This window comes from Salmo trutta, chromosome 30 (assembly GCF_901001165.1).
Source record: "Salmo trutta chromosome 30, fSalTru1.1, whole genome shotgun sequence".
NCBI classification, from domain to species: domain Eukaryota; kingdom Metazoa; phylum Chordata; class Actinopteri; order Salmoniformes; family Salmonidae; genus Salmo; species Salmo trutta.
This window is the reverse complement of record NC_042986.1, coordinates 10,329,776-10,354,784: the sequence shown is the minus strand read 5'-3', so window position 1 is coordinate 10,354,784 and position 25,009 is coordinate 10,329,776. Positions and strand designations below refer to the sequence as shown.

The following is a 25,009-nucleotide window of genomic DNA, read 5'->3' as shown; positions in this document are numbered from 1 at the left end:
AACAGGTGGAAATTATAGGCAATTAGCAAGACACCCCCAATAAAGGAGTGGTTCTGCAGGTGGGGACCGCAGACCACTTCTCAGTTCCTATGCTTCCTGGCTGATGTTTTGGTCACTTTTGAATGCTGGCGGTGCTTTCACTTTAGTGGTAGCATGAGACAGAGTCTACAACCCACACAAGTGGCTCAGGTAGTGCAGCTCATCCAGGATGGCACATCAATGCGAGCTGTGGCAAGAAGGTTTGCTTTGTCTGTCAGCGTAGGGTCCAGAGCATGGAGGCGCTACCAGGAGACAGGCCAGTACATCAGGAGACGTGGAGGAGGCCGTAGGAGGGCAACAACCCAGCAGCAGGACCGCTACCTCCGCCTTTGTGCAAGGAGGAGCAGGTGGAGCACTGCCAGAGCCCTGCAAAATGACCTACAGCAGGCCACAAATGTACATGTGTCTGCTCAAACTGTCAGAAACAGACTCCATGATGGTGGTATGAGGGCCCGACGTCCACAGGTGGGGGTTGTGCTTACAGCCCAATACCGTGCAGGACGTTTGGCATTTGCCAGAGAACACCAAGATTGGCAAATTCGCCACTGGCGCCCTGTGCTCTTCACAGATGAAAGCAGGTTCACACTGAGCACGTGACAGACGTGACAGAGTCTGGAGACGCCGTGGAGAATGTTCTGCTGCCTGCAACATCCTCCAGCATGACCGGTTTGGCGGTGGGTCAGTCATGGTGTGGGGTGGCATTTCTTTGGGGGGCCGCACAGCCCTCCATGTGCTCGCCAGAGGTAGCCTGACTGCCATTAGGTACCGAGATGAGACCCTCAGACCCCTTGTGATACCATATGCTGGTGCGGTTGGCCCTGTTTTCCTCCTAATGCAAGACAATGCTAGACCTCGTGGCTGGAGTGTGTCAGCAGTTCCTGCAAGAGGAAGGCATTGATGCTATGGACTGGCCCGCCCGTTCCCCAGACCTGAATCCAATTGAGCACATCTGGGACATCATGTCTCGCTCCATCCACCAATGCCACGTTGCACCACAGACTGTCCAGGAGTTGGCAGATGCTTTAGTCCAGGTCTGGGAGGAGATCCCTCAGGAGACCATCCGCCACCTCATCAGGAGCATGCCCAGGCATTGTAGGGAGGTCATACAGGCACGTGGAGGCGACACACACTACTGAGCCTCATTTTGACTTGTTTTAAGGACATTACATCAAAGTTGGATCAGCCTGTAGTGTGGTTTTCCACTTAAATTTTGAGTGTGACTCCAAATCCAGACCTCCATGGGTTGATAAATTGGATTTCCATTGATTATTTTTGTGTGATTCTGTTGTTAGCACATTCAACTATGTAAAGAAAAAAGTATTTAATAAGATTATTTCATTCATTCAGATCTAGGATGTGTTATTTTAGTGTTGCCTTTATTTTTTTGAGCAGTATATAAAGAAATAGAGATACTAGTGAAGATTATGAAATTGTGAATGCTTTGTTGGACGGGGTTTGTGGGGTCCAGTTCTGCGTTAGATGGCTTCTTGTTTGGTGATGGTTGGCTGCGGGATGGAGCTAGTTTGCTTGGGCACGGTGGCTATAACCCCTTGAGCCATCTTATAGTGTTCTGAACTAGAGGCTGTGGGAGGAGAGGGAATTGGAGTTTCAGGAGTGGCTGCAACAAACCAGAAAGAATCAGTTAGTGGAGGAATTCACTAAACTACGCAGTCAGTCAGGTACACAGCAAAGCAGCATATTTACCTTGTGGCATGACATTACTTGGAAAGAAAACTATTTATTTTCCAGACAAGGAATAAGCACTTTTGTGAAATTTCTGAGGGAATTAAAAATGTTAAGAAAAAAATAACAGACGTTTTCTTTGACAAAGTAAGCCTGATTAGTCTCTCTGAAGAATTTAGTGGATTATTCTGCCAAGCTTGTTTGTCCTTCCAACTACCTGACTGTTGCAAATGGGAGTGGATTGATGCCACTGAGCCCATCGTTGGTTGAGAATCTCAGGCATTTTTAGGTACATTTTGTGGTCGGTGTCCCGTACACAACTTTCAGTGCTTTTGAATCCAGGACTAGGCTTAATCTGTTTTTGGGGAACCTGCCCTCAGAGTTGGACATTTAAAGTCGGGCATATGTAGTTATTGGTACTCACAGATTTGGACGTTATGGATGGGAGTAGCCATGTTGCTGGCCACAATGACATTGTTGCTGAGGTGTTCCTGAACCAGGTGTGGATGGAGAGAGTGAGGTGTGTGAGTTGCCTCGTTAGCAGAACCTGAGGGAAACCACAAAGCATGCAAAAATCACACAAACAGTTAGTTTCCTCATTCACTGTGACACTGTCCATTGGTAATATAGTATGATAACTAACTAGCATTTTATCCTATTGAAGAGTGTACACTTCTTTAGACAATAGAACTCATGGAAACTTGTTTGTACTCAGTTCTTTTGGCATTACTTTTGGCCATAGATTTAGAATTGTTGTTTCTCAGTAACAATATCAAGAAGGCTAACCTCCTAAGAGCATCTCTTGGAGCAGGTTGTCAATCTTGGCCATCCCAAATAGCTTGACAAACTGTATCTGTTCGATCATCTGCCAGGTGATGCTCTGTAGTGTGGGCAGCAGCAGGAGCAATTCTCCAAAGCGCCCCCGGGAGTCATACTGCCGGTCGTTGATGTAGTCCTCTAGGCTGACCTGAATCTGGTAACGCATTCGCTTGATCTTACTGGGGTCACTCAGACCTTTGGCATCTGGAGCAGGAGAGAGTAGGTGTTTGGTCAATAGCTTGGTCACTCACTGCCTGGTCATATTGCTCATAGAACAACCATTTCTAGTCAATAGTTTTGTTACTCACTGGTAACATCATGTTTATTTTTCAACACAAAAGTTACTGCCCTCGAATGATAGTCTGTTTATTTTAAAAGTGATGTTGTGTTTCATGTAGTACCTGGATCGAAGAAAACAATGGCTTTCAAACAAGCGTATTCATTGTCGTCTATCTGGTGCTCCTGGAAGGACAGCACTAGCTCGTCCAGAATCCTAACTGTTACCCGGATCACTTCCAACTCGGGGCAGTTCCGGGGAATAATGTGGTCATTTCCTATAAAGAACAGAAAAAAATAACTGTCTTGTAGGGTAGGATCACTCTGTGTTTGATGACCCCCCCCCCAAAAAGTATCATATTATTGCTATCATAAACTATTCTGACAATTATAACTAGTCTATTATATGACATATGTGATGTACTGTAGCTAAGATGTTATCTTGACTTTACCTAATAGCAGGAGGTCCTTGTACAACATAGACCTCTTTGCAACTCCAAGCAAAAGATGCTCTCCAGCATGAGCTCGCAGCAATGCCACCTGAAACAAAGTAAAGTCATTTCATTATTAGCTTTAACCTTGAAACTGTCTTGCAGAAAAACACCTCTTACCAGCATACATGCTAGTCTCCATGTTAACTGTCTTTTCTATGAAACCATTTATTTGATAAGACATGGGAAATATTCAGGGTTGGGGAGTAACTTATTACATGTAGTAAGTTACATGTCATCTGATTACAAAATAGCTTCCAGTGACGCTCCCCAGGCAGGAGCCTCCAGCGACGCTCCCCAGTCAGGAGCCTCCAGCGACGCTCCCCAGCCCGGAGCCTCCAGCGACACTCCTCAGCCCGGAACCTCCAGCGACGCTCCTCAGCCCGGAGCCCCCAGCGACGCTCCTCAGCCCGGAGCCCCCAGCGACGCCTCTCTCAGGCCGGGGCCTCCAGCGACGCCTCTCAGGCCGGGGCCTCCAGCGACGCCTCTCAGGCCGGGGCCTCCAGCGACGCCTCTCAGGCCGGGGCCTCCAGCGACGCCTCTCTCAGGCCGGGGCCTCCAGCGACGCCTCTCTCAGCGCGGGGCCTCCAGCGACGCTCTTCAACCCGGAGCCTCCAGCGACGCTCCCCAGGCAGGAGCCTCCAGCGACGCTCCCCAGTCAGGAGCCTCCAGCGACGCTCCCCAGTCCGGAGCCTCCAGCGACGCTCCTCAGCCCGGAGCCTCCAGCGACGCTCCTCAGCCCATAGCCCCCAGCAACGCCTCTCAGGCCGGGGCCTCCAGCGACGCCTCTCAGGCCGGGGCCTCCAGCGACGCCTCTCAGCCCAGAGTCTGCTGAACGGGAGCTACGCCCAGAGCCAGAGCAACCTCCGTAGTGGGAGGATTGGCAAAGGGGGGTTGGAGCACAGGAACTGTCGATGATGGTGGCCACCCTCCCTTCTCTCCCTTTAGGTTTGGGGTTGGTTTTGTGTTTTTTTTGTTTTGAGGTGCAGTCGGGGTCTGCACCTTTGGGGGGGTACTGTCACGTCCTGACCAGTAAAGGGGTCATTGGCCATTGTAGTATGGTCAGGGCGTGGCAGGGGGGTGTTGTTTTGGGGTTTGTTTGTTTCCAGGGGATATGTTCTAGTTTTCTTTTTCTATGTGCCGAGTATGGTTTCCAATCAGAGGCAGGTGTCTTTCGTTGTCTCTGATTGGAAGCCATACTTAGGCAGCCTGTTTTTTCCTTTGGGTTTGTGGGTGGTTGTTTCCTGTATAGTCTGAGAACCTTACGGAACTGTTGATTGTCAGTTTATTAATTTTGTTTAAGTGTTCACTTTATTACGATAATAAAAGAAGATGAGCACTATAAATGGGACCCGCGGCGGGGACCCGCGGCGCTTTGGTCCCCTTTCATCGACGAATATGACACCAGCAAAAATATTGTAATCAGATAGACAAATACTTTTGAAAAACTAGATGGTTACTTCTTGGATTACTTTTAAATTCAGAAAGGATGTTTGTGGAAAAAATACATTATGACTCCTTTCTGTTTTTTCAATTACATTGAATTCAGCATTGAAAAAAGTTTTCGTTTGTTCCACCTGAGCGAGTCCACTATGATGACACACCAAGTGCATTTGATTTATTTGAGATTTTTTATTGAACCTTTACCAGCAGGGAGTCATGCTGAGAACAAGGTCTCTTTTACAGAAGAGCCCTGTAATTATGTTTAGGAATATTTTCAGTTTGATGGATCCTTTTTGTCTTCTTCTAATGCCTCTTAAGGGGAAAGTAACCAAAAAGTAACTAAAAGTAATCAGATGACGTTACTGATTACAATTTTGGACACATAACTAGTACATGTAAAGGGTTACATTTAGAAAGTAACCTACCTAACCCTGGAAATATTATACCTCTTATGCCACTTACCGTATACCTAACCATTAAACAAGGAAGCTTTCCCACCACCTTTTAGGTCACTGAAGAGCTGACCAAAGTCAAGTAAGTGTGTGAAGATACACCTGTTGGATCCCTGACTAATTCAATTTCAGCAAATCAGTTACCAAGCCCTGGTCATCACAGCGTTAATGATTCTGGAATGGTTCTGAACACGGATAGAACTTTTAAACCAGCTCATCATATTGTAACTGGTGATTCAAATACATTAACCCCTTCTTTGGATTCGAAGGTCTTTAAAAACAGCAGCAGCACTCCTTACTCAAAATGCTGATTAGAGAGATGTATATTCCCTGGACACATAGCTTTAAGTTGTTCTTTTTAGGAATGACAAGAATACTTTACTCCAACATTATTTTTTTAAATCCCAGCCCCCGTCCCCAAAGGAGGCCTTTTGCTTCTTGCTAAGCCTCCATTTAAATATAACTGTTGTGCTTAATTGACTTGCCTGGTTAAATATAGGTTTAATAAAATACTTGAATTATCTATCAGACTGGCTTCCTGCCCTATATTGCAGGCTTTTTAGTCCAAGACAAAATGGCCCATAAAGTGCAATACCCCAGAATAAGAGTTAGTATGGTTTAGTCCAACCTAGTTTAGTCCAGTCCAAGTCTATCACTGTAAAGTCTAGTGCAATTTCTTACCTGGTCATCCAGAGGCAGATCACAGAAGGCAGGGATGTACTTGGCCCATTCTACCAGCACCAGCAGCTGCTGTTTCATTGATTCACACACATCTGTGACGGTCGCTATCTTTTTCGTCCTGATGTCACCATTCAGTATGGGCCCAGGTGAGGATATCTACACACACACACACACACACACACACACACACACACACACACACACACACACACACACACACACACACACACACACACACACACACACACACACACAATAATAATAAATACATGTGTGTCCTGTTCATAGACAAATTATCAACACCACTTATTCCATTCCTTTCAATACAACGTTTTACCCATTCTGGGGCAATTTAAAATTACTTTAAAATGCTTACAATGATTGCGATCGAAATAACCATAACCATGGGCCTTACCTGTCTTGAGAGTACATCTGCCTGGATGAGTGCATTGATAGATGGTAAACTGCTGTCTTCATAGCTAGATCTTCTGGTGCTGATTCTGTCTCTTTCGTTCTGTACAGCTGAGAAACAAATAAACCGTAGCTATCAGAATAGAATAGATAATTTATTATCTATTGTTCACCAGAAACTGTTTAGTCAAAGCACTCCCCATACTGCCATTCTGACTCAACTTGACAAACCTACAAAGTCATACAACTCAAATATGCCATTCTTTTCATAATAAACGGTGCATACAATATTATCTGTCAGTCATTAACAATTATTAGGGGGATATTACCATTGACTCATATTAGCATTGACTCCGAGGGAGACAAAAGTTTCCCAAGGTTGATGTGTTTATCAGTGTGTGGCTATAATTCCCCCACAGAACTGTTTGCTCAGCATAAGCTGGTCATAGACTTTAGTGCATCATGGAGTCAACATTAACAAAGTGCTGGTCTCCTGGCTCTTGCAACATACCTCATCAGCAGTCACAATGGCTCTGCTCGGCTCTACAACGCTATGATAGGGACTGGCTGATTAAAATGGGACGTTCTAGTTCTAGGATATCCTTTACCAGAGATTATGAAGTAATAACTGCTAGTGTCATAACGTTGTTGTACAAAAAGTAGAGACTGAGCATAATACGTACTACCACAATATGACCACATAGGCCTCAATCATCTCAATCATTTTTTCACTCTTTCACTCTTGTAAATTACCATTTGAATGAAGTTGAATGAATTGTATACCTTCTTTTTTCATGCCAGCTCGAAAGCATTTCTTCAATCGACAGTATCTGCATTGATTCCTTTTGTCTTTGTCCACAATGCACTGTCTGTTGAACCTGGAGAAGGAAGTTAAAAAGAATGCTTTAGATGAATTGTGTTGCAGTAGAGAGAAAACTGTTGTTGAATATGCCAGCGTCATTATTGCAACCGTCTGTATAAGTCGTACTTTCATTGTCATCTCTGGCTCTAGAGGCATAAATCAGCAATTGCAACTTTGTCATTATTCTTGCCAAGTGGAGGTTCTGTTGTTTGCCCTTGTGTATAATGTACTATAAGCCTGATCCTCACCTGCATGAGTACATGTGGTTTTTGCGAACACTCCGGCGGAAAAAACCTTTGCAGCCGTCACAGCTAGAGGCCCCGTAGTGCTTGCCCGTGGCCCTGTCCCCACATATGGCACACAGGGCGACCGCCCCGAGGTGGTTGGCTGTGTTCATGTTGGCACTCTCAGCCGGTGAGGAGTCTGAAACAACAGACAGAGAGATATTGTGGGTGCTACACTATGTAAAGCATTTTGAGCTGTGGAAAAGTGCTATATCAATCCAGTCTTCTTCTTCAGGTCAGTAGGTCTTTGGGTCATCAATGTTGGACTTAGAGAATATGATATGTATGTGTGCAGTGGGATAAGTAGTTACTAGACATTTTTGATGACTGAATGAAATAATTCACAGCTTGGAACTTTTTGGAAGTTAGCCTGTGAGTATAGGGATGGATGGTGTGGAGTGACTAGTTGAAAAGAGTTAAGTCAGTCATTAACTTAACATATTTTCAAAGCAAACAGATACTTTGATTAATTTAATTTAAAATGTGAGAACAACCGTCATCAAGTGATTACATTAAAGTCGGTCAGTGTCATTGCTGGTTGATGAAATGGGCTAATACGGCTATGATCAGGCTATGGTCTCTTACAGTAGTATTTACTGTCTATCTGAGTAGTAGCTGAAATCCCAGTCAAGGTAAACAGTAACTTATCCAGAATTGATTACCTCTGGAAAGGCAATCACTGGAGACAGGCAGTCTCACCCTCCCTCAAAGTCATCAATGAGATGACTGGTTCAATCAATCATACAGTATGGAAGGTTTCTGCTAACACTTTACATTGAGTTACTCACAGTTATACCTGTGTAGTAAAGCTGTAATTATACTAGTAAAAACATTTATTGTTGAAAAAAACTACACATATACAATGTACTGTATGCTGTTTACGTATCATTACAAATCTGAATATTTATGTGTATAAGCCAGTACAATGAGTAAGGAATATCAAAGATGATATTGGCCATGCAATTCGATTGTCTTTCATGGGTCATTGCCTTTTCTTCCTCAGAGGAAATTGTTTCATTTCAGAATCAAGTTCACAGCCGAATGTCATGGGAGACTAGAAAGGCCAATGTTTCACTTTCAAAAAAACTATCATGCTGTCAAAGAACTCTGAGAAATGCTTTTCTCATTGTATGGACCTCGAAATGCATGGGAACATAGATGTAGGTAACAAGAGAGGGATGTCCATGTCACTTAAATCATATAATGAATATCTATTCGTTGTAACTATATATTAGGTCAAATATACAGTCTACAAGTTACAACAGGATAAGGTCATTCTCTACCAAACAGTTGTTTCACCACCAAATCATCCAGATGCATTGGGTGTATTGTGCAAAACCCCTGAATGTTTTACTATTGCAACAAAAGGTGATCATATTATCAGAAAAGCACATTCTCATCCTTTTGCATCCAATGCAAGATTGGACAAATGACAGCTACTTTTGATGACATCAACTAAAACCCTCTGTCCAAACGTTTAGTAGCCAAAAGTCTCAAAGTTCAACCAGGCAACGTATGACTCTGACTCACCTGTGCCCATGGAGAGCACTTGCATGTTTTCAAATTCCAATGTGGTGTAGGCTGGGTCCAGGGCGTCACTATAGTCTGCCATGTCCATGTCTACCAGTGCTTTGGACAAACAAATTCCCTCTCAGCTACCTGACAGATGATCAAAAAGACTTGTCCATGAAGCTAAGTGCCTTCCCTCCTCCCCCCCCCCCCCCCCCCCCCCCCCTCATATTTGGCCAGGCTCCTCCTCATAGAATTAAAAAGAGATACTCCTATGCGATGGGGACAGTCTCTCCTCCAGAGCTCTGGAGGACGAGGCCATGAGAAGCCTGGGTCAGACCGACAGGAGGAGCTTCCTCCCAGGCTCCCAGGAGGGGTGGGGTGGAAGTCTAGTTGATGTTTAACTAGACTCCTTCTCTATTGGAGAATCATGGTTGTTTTTCTCTCAAACATAACTTGGATCTCTCACTCTTTTCAACATCTCTCTCTCTTTCTCTCTCTTTCCCTCTTTCTCTTTCCACCTTGCTGTCAGTAATGGATCAACAATTATGTCATGAGAGACAAAAAATGAATGTTGAATCTCAGCCAAATCATTGTGCTTTACTTGCTTGAAATCACCTCTTGTTGTTTCCTGCCATTTAAAACCATAAGATAACTAAATGTCTTTGACCAAAGAATTGGAAGCTCAACTTGTAGGCCAAGGCACTCTTAGCCAACGCCTTCATCAGGGCACCAAAGAGCATCTTATCATATGAATTCTTATTGCAATCTGAGAGCATACAGATTATTTAGCCTTTTAGCTAAATGTTTTAATCAAATCTATACTCAAAGTGAAGAGAGGTGCAGCTCAACTGGAAGTACTGCCGCGGCTCATGAGGGAGCCGCGGCCTACAGTCTGGATTCAGACCTACAGTACCAGTCAAAAGTATGGACACACCTACTCATTCAAGGGTTTTTCTTTATTTTTACTATTTTCTACATTGTAGAATAATAGTGAAGAAATCAAAACTCTAAAATAACATATGGAATCATGTAGTAACTAAAAAAGTGTTAAACAAATCAAAATCTATTTTATATTTGAGATTCTTGAAAGTAGTCACCCTTTGCCTTGATGACAGCGTTTCACACTCTTGCCATTCTCTCAACCAGCTTCACCTGGAATACTTTTCCAACAGTCTTGAAGCAGTTCCCATATATGCTGAGTACTTTTTGTCTGCATTTCTTTCACTCTGCGGTCCAACTCATCCAAAACCATCTCAATTTGGTAGAGGTCAGGTGATTGTGGAGGCCAGGTCATCTGATGCAGCACTCCATCACTCTCCTTCTTGGTCAAATAGCCCTTAGACAACTTGGAGTGATGGGTGTGTTGGGTCATTGTCCTGTTGAAAAACAAATGATAGTCCCACTAAGCTCAAACCAGATGGGATGGCATATCACTGCAGAATGCTGTGGTGGCCATGCTAGTTAAGTGTGCCTTGAATTCTAAATAAATCACCAACAGTGTCATCAGCAAAGCACCCCAACACCATCACACCTCCTCCATGCTTCACGGTGGGAACCACACATGCAGAGATCATCCGTTCACCTACTCTGCATCTCACAAAGACACGTCGGTTGGAACCAAAAATCTACAATTTGGACTCATCAGACCAAAGGACAGATTTCCACCGGTCTAATGTCCATTGCTCGTGTTTCTTGGCCCAACCAAGTCTCTTCTTATTATTGGTGTCCTTTAGTAGTAGTTTCTTTGCAGCAATTTGACCATGAATGTCACAACGTCCACAGAAGGAGGCGCCCCTCCCCGGTCGGGCGGTGCTCGGCGGTCGTCGTCGCCGGCCTACTAGCTGCCACCGATCTGCATCTGTTAGTCATGCCTGTTTTTTGGTTGCACCTGTGTCTTGTTTGTCATTAGTGGGGGGGGTATTTAGTTTGTCTGTGTTTAGTTAGAATTCGTGCGGGATTGTTCTATGTTACGTGTGGTAGGGGTTGTATTGATTTAACGTAGTTGCTTTTGCTACGTATTCGTTCAGGCATTAGGGTTGCCGGGCTGCGCCCCGTCTGACTTTTAAAGTGGAGCTGTCACTCGTCATTTGACTTTTGTGCCTTATATGTGGATTTTGCCCCTTGGCAGTATTAAATACGTTTTGCTCAAACGGACCTCAGTCTCCTGCGCCTGACTCATCCTCCAGTGATTTATCTGCCCGTGACAGAATCCCGCACCGAATATATGGAGTCAGCAGGAGCCGAAGCACCTTCGATGGCGGAACAAGTCTCCCAACATGCCAGCCTCCTCCACCGTCTGGGCACGGCCATGGACCAGGTGCTGGCCCGTTTGGAGAGCTGGGAGAGAGTCGCTCCCTCACCCCCACCAGTGCCAAGTCATCACCCTGCGCCCCTACCGGCACCCACCGAACCCAGTACGAGTGGGATCCGGATCATGGCTCCCAGGGAGTTCAACGGAACGGCCGCCGGGTGCAAGGGGTTTTTGCTACAGTTGGACCTGTACCTGGCGACCGTCCGGCCCTCTCCCTCCGATGAAGAGAGGATCAGCGTCCTTGTTTCGTGCCTCACGGGTAGAGCCCTGGAATGGGCCAACGCCATCTGGGAGGGCCCAGATTCGGCTAAGGACGACTACCCAGAGTTCACCCGCCGCTTCCGGGCGGTATTCGATCATTCCCTGGAGGGCAAGGCGGCGGGTGAGCGATTATTTCACCTGAGGCAGGAGATGAGGAGCGCTCAGGACTTTGCCCTGGAGTTCCGGACTCTAGCCGCCGGATCGGGGTGGAATGAGCGGGCCTTGATTGATTACTACAGGTGTAGTCTTCGTGAGGACGTCCGCCGGGAGCTGGCTTGCCGAGATCACACAACTACCCTGGACCAGCTGATCGATTTATCCATCCCCCCAGGTGAGTCAGCATCAGACACACCCAGAGCCCCCTGTCGACCACATGTACGCCTCTGTTTGTTTTCCTGAGTTTTCCCCTCACTTCCAGTATAAGGCACTAGTCAATTCAGGCGCAGCTGGGAGTTTTATGGACCATAGGGTTGCTGATAAGTTAGGGATTCCCCTGGTTAAACTGGACCAACCCTTCCCCGTGCACGCTCTAGATAGTCGACCAGTAGGGTCTGGCCAAGTGAGGGAGGTAACAGTGCCACTGGTCATGGTGACGCGGGGGGGTCATGAGGAACGTATCAGCCTGTTCCTTATTGATTCCCCGGGGTTTCCAGTGGTACTGGGAATTCCCTGGCTAGCCACTCACAACCCGAAGATTTCGTGGAGGCAGAGGGCTCTTAAGGTGTGGTCGAGGGAGTGCTCAGGCAGGTGTATAGGGGTTTCCATCGGTGCGACCACGGTGGAAAGTCCAGATCCAGTCTCCACTGTGCACATTCCCTCTGAATATGCCGATTTGGCTATCGCCTTCAGTAAAACAAAGGCGACTCAATTACCCCCTCATCGACGAGGGGATTGTGTGATAAACCTCCAGGCTGATGCGGTTTTTCCTAGGAGTCACGTGTATCCTCTGTCTCAGGAAGAGACAGCGGCTATGGAGACATATGTCGCTGAATCCTTGAGACAGGGATACATTCGGCCGTCTAAATCACCCGTCTCCTCAAGCTTCTTTTTTGTGAAGAAGGAGGGAGGTCTGCACCCGTGCATTGATTATAGAGGTCTAAATTCCATCACAGTGGGTTTCAGTTACCCGCTACCTCTCATCGCTATGGCAGTGGAGTCTTTTCACGGGGCACGCTTCTTCACAAAACTAGATCTCAGGAGTGCGTATAACCTGGTGCGTAGCCGAGATGGAGACGAGTGGAAAACCGCATTTAGTACCACATCTGGCCATTATGAGTACCTCGTCATGCCGTACAGGTTAAAGAATGCTCCCGCCGTCTTCCAATCCTTTGTAGACGAGGTTCTCAGAGACCTGTTCGGTCAGGGTGTGGTGGTCTACATCGATGACATTCTGATCTACTCCGCCACACGCGCCGAGCATGTGTCTCTGGTGCGTAAAGTGCTTGGGCGGCTGCTGGAGCATGACCTGTACGTCAAGGCTGAGAAATGTGAGTTTTCCAAACGAGCCGTCTCTTTTCTGGGATATCATATTTCCACCAACGGGGTGGTGATGGAATGCGATCGCGTTACAGCCATGTGTAATTGGCCGACTCCAAGAACGGTGAAGGAGGTGCAGCGGTTCTTGGGGTTTGCTAATTACTACCGAAGGTTTATCCGGGGCTTTGGTCAGGTGGCGGCTCCCATTACCTCACTGATGAAGGGGGGGCCGGTGCTGCTGCGGTGGTCGGCCGAGGCGGACAGAGCCCTTAGTCGTCTGAAGGCTCTGTTTACCGACGCCCCGGTGCTGGCGCATCCGGACCCCTCTTTGCCATTCATAGTGGAGGTGGACACGTCCGAGGCTGGAGTAGGAGCGGTGCTGTCGCAGCGCTCGGGCGCGCCGCCGAAGCTTCGCCCATGTGCTTTTTTTTCTAAGAAGCTGAGTCCGGCGGAGCGCAACTATGATGTGGGGGACCGGGAGCTGTTAGCTGTGGTCAGGGCCCTGAAAGTGTGGAGACATTGGCTTGAGGGGGCATGACACCCTTTCTTCATCTGGACCGATCACTGAAACCTGGAGTACATCCGGGCAGCGAGGAGACTTAATCCTCGGCAGGCCAGGTGGGCCATGTTCTTTACAAGGTTTCAATTCACCTTATCGTACATTCCAGGTTCCCGGAACCTAAAGGCCGATGCACTGTCGCGTCTCCACGACACCGAGGAGCGGACCATCGATCCTGCTCCCATTCGCCCTGCTTCCTGTCTGGTGGCACCAGGGGTTTGGGAGGTGGATGCGGACATCGAGCGGGCGGGGCAGTCTGAACCCACTCCACCTCAGTGTCCCGCGAACTGGAAGTACGTCCCTCTTGAGGTTCGCGATCGTCTGATCCGGTGGTCGCACACTCTACCCTCCTCGGGTCATCCTGGGGTGGAACAGACAGTGCGGGGCCTGAAGGGGAAGTACTGGTGGCCCACTCTGGTTAAAGATGTCAGGCGCTATGTCTCTTCCTGTTCGGTGTGCGCCCAGTGTAAGGCTCCGAGGCACCTGCCGCGAGGGAAACTACAGCCCCTCCCCGTTCCACAGCGACCGTGGTCCCACCTGTCGGTGGATTTCCTTACGGTTCTCCCGCCTTCTCAGGGGAACACCACGATCCTAGTCGTTGTGGATCGGTTCTCTAAGTCCTGTCGTCTGATCCCTTTGCCCGGTCTTCCTACGGCCCTACAGACCACGGAGGCCCTGTTTACGCATGTCTTCCGGCACTACGGGGTGCCCGAGGACATCGTCTCTGATCGGGGTCCCCAGTTTACATCTAGGGTGTGGAAGGCATTTATGGAGAGGCTGGGGGTCTCGGTCAGTTTGACTTCGGGTTTCCACCCCGAGAGTAATGGGCAGGTGGAACGCATTAATCAGGATGTGGGCAGGTTCCTGCGGTCCTATTGCCAGGACCGGCCGGGGGAGTGGGCGAGGTTCGTGCCATGGGCCGAGATGGCGCAGAACTTTCAGCGCCACTCCTCTACTAACCTGTCGCCCTTCCAGGTGGTTTTAGGGTACCAGCCGGTCCTGGTGCCATGGCATCAGAGCCAGACGGAGGCTCCTGCGGTGGAGGAATGGGTCCAGCGCTCGAGGGAGACCTGGAGTGCCGTCCAGGAGTGCCTGAAACGAGCTGTAGGATGGCACAAGGAGAGCGCTGACCGCTGCCGCAGTGAGGCCCCCGTGTTCCAACCAGGGGATAGAGTCTGGCTCTCGACCCGGAACCTGTCCCTCCGCCTGCCCTGCCGGAAGCTGGGTCCGCGATTTGTGGGGCCGTTCAAAGTCCTGAGGAGAATAAACGAGGTTTGTTATAGGTTACAACTTCCTTCATATTACCGTATTAACGCCTTGTTTCATGTGTCTCTCCTCCGGTGGTAGCTGGTCCGCTGCAGGACGTTGAGGTACGGGAGGTCCCTCCGCCTCCCCTGGACATCGGGGGGGCCCTGGCGTACACAGTCCGGTCCATCTTGGACTCCCGACGTCGGGTAGGGGGCCTGCAGTACCTCGTGGACTGGGAGGGGTACGGTCCGGAGGAGAGGTGCTGGGTCCCGGTGAGGGACATTCTGGATCCAGCCATGTTGCGGAGATTCCACAGCCTCCGTCCGGATCGCCCAGCGCCTTGCCCTCCGGGTCGTCCCCGAGGCCGGCGTCGGCGCATTGTGGGAGCCGCGCGTCAGGAGGGGGGTACTGTCACAACGTCCACAGAAGGTGGCGCCCCTCCCCGGTCGGGCGGTGCTCGGCGGTCATCGTTGCCGGCCTACTAGCTGCCACCGATCTATGTTTCAGTGTCTGTTAGTCATGTCTGTTTTTTGGTTCCACCTGTGTCTTGTTTGTCATTAGTGGGGGGGTATTTAGTTTGTCTGTGTTTAGTTAGGATTCGTGCGGGATTGTTCTATGTTACGTGTGGTAGGGGTTGTATTGATTTAACGTAGTTGCTTTTGCTACGTATTCGTTCAGGCATTAGGGTTGCCGGGCTGCGCCCCGTCTGACTTTTAAAGTGGAGCTGTCACTCGTCATTTGACTTTTGTGCACCCTGCCTTATATGTGGATTTTGCCCCTTGGCAGTATTAAATACGTTTTGCTCAAACGGACCTCAGTCTCCTGCGCCTGACTCATCCTCCAGTGATTTATCTGCCCGTGACAATGAAGGCCTGATTCACGCAGAGTCCTCTGAACAGTTGATGTTGAGATGTGTCTGTTACTTGAACTCTGTGAAGCATTTATTGGGGCTGCAATTTCTGAGGCTGGTAACTCTAATGAACATATCCTCTGCAGCAGAGGTAACTCTGATTTTTCCTTTCCTGTGTTATTCCACATGAGAGCCAGTTTCAATAAAGCTCTTGATGGATTTTGCAACTGCACTTGAAGAAACGTTCAAAGTTCTTGAAATGTTCCGTATTGACTGACCTTCATGTCTTAAAGTAATGATGGACTGTCGTTTGCTTATTTGAGCTGTTCTTTCCATAATATGGACTGGAACTTTTACCAAATAGGGCTATCTTCCGTATACCACCCCTACCTTGTCACAACACAACTGATTGGCTCAAACGCATTAAGAAGGAAAAAAATCCACAAATTAACTTTTAACAATCACACCTGTTAATTGAAATGCATTCCAGGTGACTGCCTCATGAAGCTGGTTGAGAGAATGCCAAGAGTGTGCAAAGCTGTCATCAAGGCAAAGGTTGGCTACTTTGAAGAATCTCAAATATCAAATATATTTTGATTTGTTTAACACTTTTTTTTATTCTACAATGTAGAAAATAGTAAAAATAAAGAAAACCCCTTGAATGAGTTGGTGTGTCCAAACTTTTGACTGCCACTGTACGTCCACATGTAATATGTCTCTGGTAAATCTCAGATAATTCTTGCATATTAAACCAGATAAATAACTATTGCTGGGGAAAAGAAATGTTGCATTATGTAAAATAATTAATTGTTTCACAAAATGATGTACCCACATAACAAAGTAGTGTGACCCAACTCTTCAGAAACTTTTTTGTTCAAAGAACTTGCTCCTTATGGTCAAATGTAATGCTTTTTAGAGGGCTGTTTGGTCACTACTGTCATTGGTTTGTCACCACTATCCGGCATCCGCCCAGTACCCTTCCCTGAACTTCAGTCACGGTCACTAGCCGGCTACCACCCGGTTACTCAACCCTGCACCTTAGAGGCTGCTGCCTATGTACATAGAATTGGAACACCGGTCACTTTAATAATGTTTACATACTGTTGTACCCATTGCATGTGTATATACTGTATTCTAGTCAAGGCCATCCTATTCAACTATTGCTGTACATATAGTATTCTATCCACGTATTCTTCAGATATACTACATATTCTATCCACATACTGTCCATCATGTCTACACATCCCATCACACACACACACACACACACACATATATATATTTACAGTGCATTCGGAAAGTATTCATACCCCTTGACTTTTTCCATATTTTGTTATGTTACAGCCTAATTCTAAAATTGCTGAAATAATTTTTTACCCTCATCAATCTACACACAATACCCCATAATGAAAAGGCAAAAACAGGTTTTTATAAAAAAAATGTAAAATGTATTCTAAATAAAAAACTGAAATAATACATTTACATAAGTATTCAGACCCTTTACTAAGTACATTGTTGAAGCACCTTTGGCAGCGATTACAGCCTCGAGTCTTCTTGGGTATGATGCTACAAGCTTGGCACACCTGTATTTGGGGAGTTTCTCCCATTATTCTCTGCAGATCCTCTCAAGCTCTGTCAGGTTTGATTGGGAGCGTCGCTGCACAGCTATTTTCAGGTCTCTCCAGAGATGTTTGATCGGGTTCAACTCTGGCCTCTAGCTGGGCCACTCAAGGACATTCAGCCACGCCTGCGTTGTCTTGGCTGTGTGCTTCGGGTCGTTGTCCTGTTGGAAGGTGAATCATCACCCCAGTCTGAGGTCCTGGTCTGAGTGGCTTTGGTCACTCCAGTCTGAGTGGCTTTGGTCTGGCCACTCTACCATTAAGGCCTGATTTGTGAAGTGCTACAGAGATAGTTGTCCTTCTGGAAGGTTCTCCCATCCCCACAGGAGAGCTCTGGAGCTCTGTTAGAGTGACCATGGGTTCTTGATCACCTCCCTGACCAAGGCCCTTCTCCCCGATTGCTGAGTTTGGCAGGGCGACCAGCTCTAGGAAGAGCCTTGGTGGTTCCAAACTTTTTCCATTTAGAAATTATGGAAGCCACTGTGTTCTTGGGGACCTTCAATGCTGCAGACATTTTTTGGTATCCTTCCCCAGATCTGTGCCTCGACACAATCCTGTCTCGGAGCTCTACGGACAATTCCTTCCATGGCTTGGTTTTGCTCTGACAAGCACTGTCAACTGTGAGAACGTATATAGACATGTGTGTGCCTTTCCAAATCATGTCCAATCAATTGAATTTACCACAGGTGGATTCCAATCAAGTTGTGGAAACATCTCAAGAATGATCAATGGAAACAGGATGCACCTGAGCTCAATTTCGAGGCTCATCGCAAAGGGTCTGAATACTCACAGTATCAGTCAAAAGTTTGGACACACCTACTCATTCAATTATTTTTCTTTATTTTGACTATTTTCTACATTGCAAAATAGTAGTGAAGACATAAAAACTATGAAATAACACATATAGAATCATGTAGTAACTAAAAAAGTGTTAAACAAATCAAAATATATTTTATATTTGAGATTCTTCAAAGTAGCCACCCTTTGCCTTGATGACAGCTTTGCACACACTTGACATTCTCTCAACCAGCTTCACCTGGAATGCTTTTCCAACAGTCTTGAAGCAGTTCCCACACATGCTGAGCACTTATTGGCTGATTTTCCTTCTTTCTGCGGTCCAACTCATCCCAAACCATCTCAATTGGGTAGAGGTCAGGTGATTGTGGAGGCCAGGTCATCTGATGCAGCACTCCATCACTCTCCTTCTTGGTCATTCCAGGTGACTACCTCATGAAGCTAGTTGAGAGAATGCCAAGAGTGTGAAAAGCTGTCATCAAGGCAAAGGGTGGCTACTTTGAAGAATCTCAAATATAAAATATATTTTTATATGTTTAACACTTTTTTTGTTTACTACATGATTCCATATGTGTTATTTTATTGTTTTGATGTCTTCACTATTATTCTACAGTGTAGAAAATAGTCAAAATAAAGAAAAACCCTGGAATGAATAGGTGTGTCCAAACTTTTGACTGGTACTGTACGTAAATAGTGTATTTCTGTTTTTATTTTTAATACATTTGCAAATATTTTGCAGAAACCTGTTTTTGCTTTGTCATTATGGGGTATTGTGTGTAGATTGATGAGGAAAAAAATATATTTAATACATTTTTGAATCAGACTGTAGCAGAACAAAATGTGGAAAGTCAAAGGGTCTGAATACTTTCTGAATGCGCTATATGTGTGTGATGGGATGTATAGAAATTATGGACAGTATGTGGATAGAATATATAGTATATCTGAAGAATACGCGGATATTATACTCCGGACTCCTAATATTTCTATATTTCTTAATTCCATTATTTTACTTTTTAGGGTTGTGTGTATTGTTGTGTATTGTTAGATATTACTGCACTGTTAGAGCTTGAAAGACAAGCATTTCGCTACACCCACAATAACATCTGCTAAACGAGTATGCGACCAATAAAATTTGATTTGATTTGGTAGGAGCCTATGTTTTTAGGACCACATTGGGCTTGGGATACGAGTCTCAAGCCATAACGGGTTCGTTTTGGGGAAAGCAAGCACCGTATTAGAAAGCTTTCAGCAGGATTTACCATACTAAAGTGGCTTAACAAGAATTTGAGAACAGAATGCGCTGCGCGAAAAGTATTATAATACTCGAAAGTGTATCATAAGACGACATCATCTTTAAAGGTCTCTAATACAGTCAACACTTATATAAAGCAACTGATTTTAGAAAAAATAAATGTTGCAGAATACGCAAATAAGCTGGCCCCACTGTGTAAGTAAATGTGACATGGTAAACAGCAGTGTTGTATTTGAAGAAGGAAGGTGCGAGTACAAAGCGATAGGTCAATGATCTTGGGTTCACCGAGACCTCAGAGCAGTAAAACGCAGGCTGGTGGAGTTGATAACTACCCACCCAGAGCATATATAGGATTCAGCAAATAAAATCTCCTTCCGAATCAAAACATTCCTGTGGTTAAGTCGGTCACCGTGATCCGCCTGAGAGTGTAGAGAAGATCAAGTGAAAATGGTAGAATTTGATTGTCCACTACAACCAGTCAGATGGATGAACACCGATTTAGAATCACAAAGAAAATGACACTGAAAAATCATCACACTTCTTTGAGCTTGAGATAGGAAGATGTGTAGCCTGCCACAAATTGTTTTATCAACGGATGACACGAGGTGGTCAAATAGAGCATGCGACTAATCTAGGGCCTCGCCAGAGCTTCTAGGTGTATATCATACAAGTAAGTCTGAACAGAGGTCATTACAATTGGTTACTTCTCCACATCTTTGGTAGACACAGACTCTAGTGGAACACCAGTGCAGTAATGATCATGAAGCACGTCGGCTGAGTTCCAAACAGCACTCTATTCCCTATACAGTGCACTACTCTTGGCCAGGGACGATAGAGCTCTAGTCAAAAGTAGTGCACAAGGGAATAGGGTGCCATTTGGGCCACATACAGAAGACTGTTGGAACGCCCCTCAAGTGGACATATTTGCTCAATCACCACGGCAGTAATGATCGTGAAGAACCAGAAGGTAGCGAGAGGGAAATCTGTGTGACGGAATGAGGGGAATGAGTCACTTAGAAGAAATCTTATCTCCTTAGCCATTAAACGTCTTTATTATCGCCAGCTCCCATCTTCATTTTCTGTGAACTCATCCAAGAACTGTCATATACTGCTCTATAAAGTGTAATCTGCAAGGTTAAGGTTTTGTTATTCACACTCGGGCAGTGACAGACTGTTCGGGTATAGAACGATACTGATAGCTACTTTTTGGATCCTCACCTTAAACTGACATAACTTGTCTACGTTTTAGTAACTTTCAGTATTTACCTAATGATCATTTATCTCATGTTGTGCAAATGGGAGATTTTTAACTAAATGTGGGAGTTCTGGATAATATTGATTATTTTCATGACTTCCATGTCATTTACATGCTGCTAACACGATTCCATGTCATAGTATGCTAAATATGAGGTCGTATGTTTAACATTAGTTCCTGTTAACCTGTATGTTGTACATTCCCAGGGCACAGAAACGGCAATGATGGGATGGGCAGAGCAGGGGGTTATCATAGAGCAGCCAAAGTAGCCTCCTGAGTATCTTATCACAGAGTAATCAGAGAAGCCTGCTGATTTAACTAGTTCACTTTAACCTGTTTTAACCTGCACCGGGCACAGACCCAAACCAACAGTCAGAAGACTAGATCTTTAGCAGTAACATGCAGTCCATATAACGCTCAAAGTTCAATTTCTTCTAGACAAATAGTTTATTTCTGTGAAAGACACGCAGAATTTTTTTTTCAACGAGGTTATTAAAACATTTTTTTAATGAAGGGTTCACATGACGTAACGTGTTCCCTCACGCTCCCTTTTGACACGAGCAGTCCTCGTCACACACGTATGAAGTGGCCGTGTTCATCTGTGTATGACGTGTGTATGGAAGTCCTGTCCTGTCAGTCTTATAATCAGTCACCCAAACAGCCCGAGGCTAAAAGTCAAAGGACTTGACTGCCGATGAGACCTGATGTAACACTAGTGTGATTCTCCCCTTTGAAACTAACTTCAAACTCCAGTTGTGAACAAAGTCCTGTCTGTCTTCTGAATAGGAATCTGAATAGTCCGACCACTGACCAAACTCCATCTGTTAACCACTGCCTATTTGTACCTTCCACTGAATGACTCTTTTTCATTCCACACGTCCGATCCCAATGGAAAGAGCTAGTGAGGATAAAAACAAATAACTGGAGGTAACAGCTGGGGGGAAACCAAGAGGCAATGATATTTGGAATATACTATATATGGGAACATATTATTTTTAGGAGAGCTTCAGCGCAGGGAAAATGTAAGTGTTTTGGATGTGTGTACGATACAGTGCTGTAGATATTGATAAGAAGAGTGGAAGCGAGAACAAGGAGGCAATGTGCTCATTGCAGCATATTTTGGGCCAGTGTTGAGCCTGCGCTGCTCTGTCTGTCTGTGTGTTAGATGTAGGAGATACCATGTGAGTAGTAGTAGTGTCATGGCAGGCGAAGACCTTGTCAACAGATGATAACTATCTGCAAATCACACATCTTGTGCAACTACAAGCCCCTTCGGCTGACCAGTGGTATTGTCACTGTGTCTGTGTCTGTACTGCATGTCTTCGTGTCGACATTGGTTGAAATGATTCTTATATTTGGTGTTTTAGTGGTTGCTTTAGTGTTGATGATACAATTGAAATGTTATGTTTACAAGTGAAGGTAACATTGTTGACTTGATTCTCCTCCTCTCTGTTTTAGCTAGCACTGACCAACACTTATACCTCTTGTGTCTTGTTTGTTAAAACATACATCAGAAAAGAAAAAGTTCATTTTTCCAGATAGGCTGAGGTGAAATACATTTTTTGACTCAAAATAATTTGGTGCAAATGTCTGGAACAACATTGAAGCTAAAAGTTGCTGTGGTAGTAGACTCCCAGAGGCCTATACAGTAGGAACATGTTACTCTTTTCAATGTGCCTTTATTTTTAGACAGCTTTTAGTCTGCCACCTCAGGTTGGAGCAGAGAACCACAGAGAGTTATGATTGTGGCACCAATAGTCAACTTCAGAGATTTGAACATGTATGATTTGGTCCAGAGCTTTATCATTGTTTCAAGTACAGAGGAGGAAACCAAAATGAAAATAATGCTCTGTAGGCCTAGTGCTATCCACATGATTGACCTTTCAATTACTCTCATCAAATCCACAAATGTGGAAGTACTCAAAGTCTCCTTGTGGGATTTACAGCAAGAAAAAGTGAAAATGCATACATCTTCATATGAAAAACAACTGAGATTGTTCAAATAGTTATCTGAAACAACTGAAATGTTATCATTGTCCTGACCCATGACTGTTTGTTCTTAGGGTAATGATAAACTACTAGGATCTAATTTTGCTCAGCCCCCATAACCCCAACATTATTGGGCAATAAACACATTTGCAAATAGAGCTTAAAATTAGCTAGAAATTGAGGAAGATTATTCCTTGCTCACAGTCCCACACTCCAATTTACCACAGATAAATCCTATTTGTTTGTCCCTGGAAATCTCTAAACAATACAAGAGACTTATTTTATTGTAAAAGTAAGGTTTAGACTTCCACTAGGTAATCATAAATCATTTGTTAAAGCAAGATTCTCTACAAAATAAAAAATTAAAAACAGTTGAAGTTATAAAACTTCTTCACTCCGTTTGTAGATAACTTTCAACAGTCAAGGATTTTACATATAAAATGTAGACTACCGTCTACATGCAAAACCTTCGAAACTAAAACAGACTACCATTGGAATATATTCTTACACATCCACCCCTAGTTGTTTTTTCCACCCTGCAAGAAGAAAACTCAAGTAGCCCCATGTCTGTACACTAAATAAGTAAACAATTGCATCAATAAACATTTAGCGCGATGCTCCACGTAAATCAATTACAGTGTCTTGATAAAGCCCTTTAATCATTGACCGCTGTTTTGCTGAGAATTCATTTTGCCTCTTCCTAGCCCAATCCTATCTGTCAGCACACGGCTGCCGTGACCGGTTATCTCTGTCTGCTGTTATAGGTTCTTTCTTCTGTCATCAACCAATCAATAGTCATTTGACCTCATGATCAGGAAGAAAACACAAGATACTATAAGAGAAGGATTTCAACCTTATACTTCATCTTCACAAGAGTTGTTTTAAAATGAACAAATACCTAAGTAGCATCAGAAGCTAGACAGCAACTGACATGTTGGCCTCTTTCATAAACTCAACATTCAAACAAACTCATTGGTTCCATTATGACAGTTCATCACCCTTTCACCTATATTCTACTGACTGAGCTTGATGAACAGTTCAACTCTATTGGGAGTTGAAAGAGGAGGCCTAATGATGAGAAGGCCTAATGTAGGCCTAATGATGAGGTACATGTCACAGACTGACCTGTATAATAGAGAAGGGAATCATTGGGTTGCAGTGCCACCTTGTGGACAAAGGATGCAGTATCCCATTATTTTTGTAGGTGATCGTTGGCCAAGAAGACAACTTTGCGGGTGACGTTCAACTTTCAGAGCAAATGAATTAATCGGCAGTTTTCCCAATTTTGTTTGAATAATCTCAACATAGACGGTAAAATGATACACAACAACAATAATACACCGTATAATTTGACCTTTTACATGACCAATATGGTATCACCACATCAATAACTACGGATCTATAATAATGTGTCCATTTTCGTACACAGCAAAAATGATCAAGTCAGAATGTGTTAATTCAACTAACGAACGACACGAATCTTCGTTCTTGAGCAATCCGTCCTCAGCTTTACTTCAACTGCTCTTGGAACATGGTTTGAAGTCCCATGGTTTGAAACGTAAACAAACAACCAAGTTGCTTGTTGTGTGGTGGAGTTAATCTACTGTACGCGCTGATGAAATTCCTCTCTCTGTATCCATCAGCTATGTAAAAGTATGTGTAACAGGTCACATGGTCAATATCTGTGGAACGGTTGTATTCGGAAAGTTATAGTGCTACAGTAGTACCGTCATAGCACAACAGTTTTAGAACTACAGAATACTTGTCTGTTACATGTGTTCCTGACTGTACCTGGAGTGGTGAGGTGACCGTGTAGTGTTCCATGCTTCTCTCCATACATCCTCCTGACTGTGGATAGCTGAGCCCTGACAGTGACCAGGCCCAGTGACGAGACCGTAGACCAATCAGCCTCTCTCTCCCCTCTCACTGGGAGCACACTGCAGTGCTCACCCAGGCCCTGCCCGGCCCTACACGAGCAGAGTGAGGGTGAAAGAGTGTGTGTGGGAGTTTATGTGTGAGGGACGGAGAGCTATGGGGCTGTAGCCGGTGGGGATGTAGGACCATAAGCTAAGCCACTTACCCAGTGTGTGTGTGTACCTTATCAGGACCCCAGTGTCCCAACAATTCACCCAAATGTCCTGACAAGGTATGAAAACAATAACTTTTTTGAAAAGTCTGTGTGTGGGGGGAGGGGGGGGGAATAATCCTATAATGCCTGGCACAATGAGATTTGATTGGAGTGTAATACCCCCATCCACGCACACTGCTAATGGGGAGATCTGCTTACCTGGGTTTAACACTAACACACACACATCTAAATGTAAATGTGTCTGTAATTTTGTGTGCTGCTATTTTGGCTAGGTCTCTATTGTGAAAGAGATTGTTAATCTCAATGAGACTCATTTTGTAAAATAAAGGGAAAAAAACACAAATAAATAAAA

General features: G+C 45.1%; 1 protein-coding gene across 3 annotated transcripts in view; it reads right to left on the bottom strand.

Moving 5' to 3' along the window:
- Positions 1-1,398: 1,398 nt before the first annotated feature.
- Positions 1,399-25,009, bottom strand: part of LOC115167914 (hepatocyte nuclear factor 4-alpha) — a 33,943-nt gene continuing 10,332 nt past the window's right edge. Inside the window, exons 1-10 of one of the 3 annotated variants that reach the window (XM_029722652.1) lie at positions 8,972-9,155; positions 7,406-7,580; positions 7,049-7,173; positions 6,300-6,406; positions 5,885-6,040; positions 3,270-3,357; positions 2,943-3,095; positions 2,509-2,745; positions 2,147-2,269; positions 1,399-1,657 (exon numbers count right to left, since the gene is read on the bottom strand). In XM_029722652.1, coding sequence (XP_029578512.1) covers positions 1,515-1,657; positions 2,147-2,269; positions 2,509-2,745; positions 2,943-3,095; positions 3,270-3,357; positions 5,885-6,040; positions 6,300-6,406; positions 7,049-7,173; positions 7,406-7,580; positions 8,972-9,059 — 1,395 coding nt within the window. In that variant the 5' untranslated portion in view covers positions 9,060-9,155 and the 3' untranslated portion in view covers positions 1,399-1,514. Of the gene's footprint in view, positions 1,658-2,146; positions 2,270-2,508; positions 2,746-2,942; positions 3,096-3,269; positions 3,358-5,884; positions 6,041-6,299; positions 6,407-7,048; positions 7,174-7,405; positions 7,581-8,971; positions 9,156-25,009 lie in introns of those variants that run through there. The other 2 variants (XM_029722653.1, XM_029722654.1) reach the window with 2 other exon arrangements.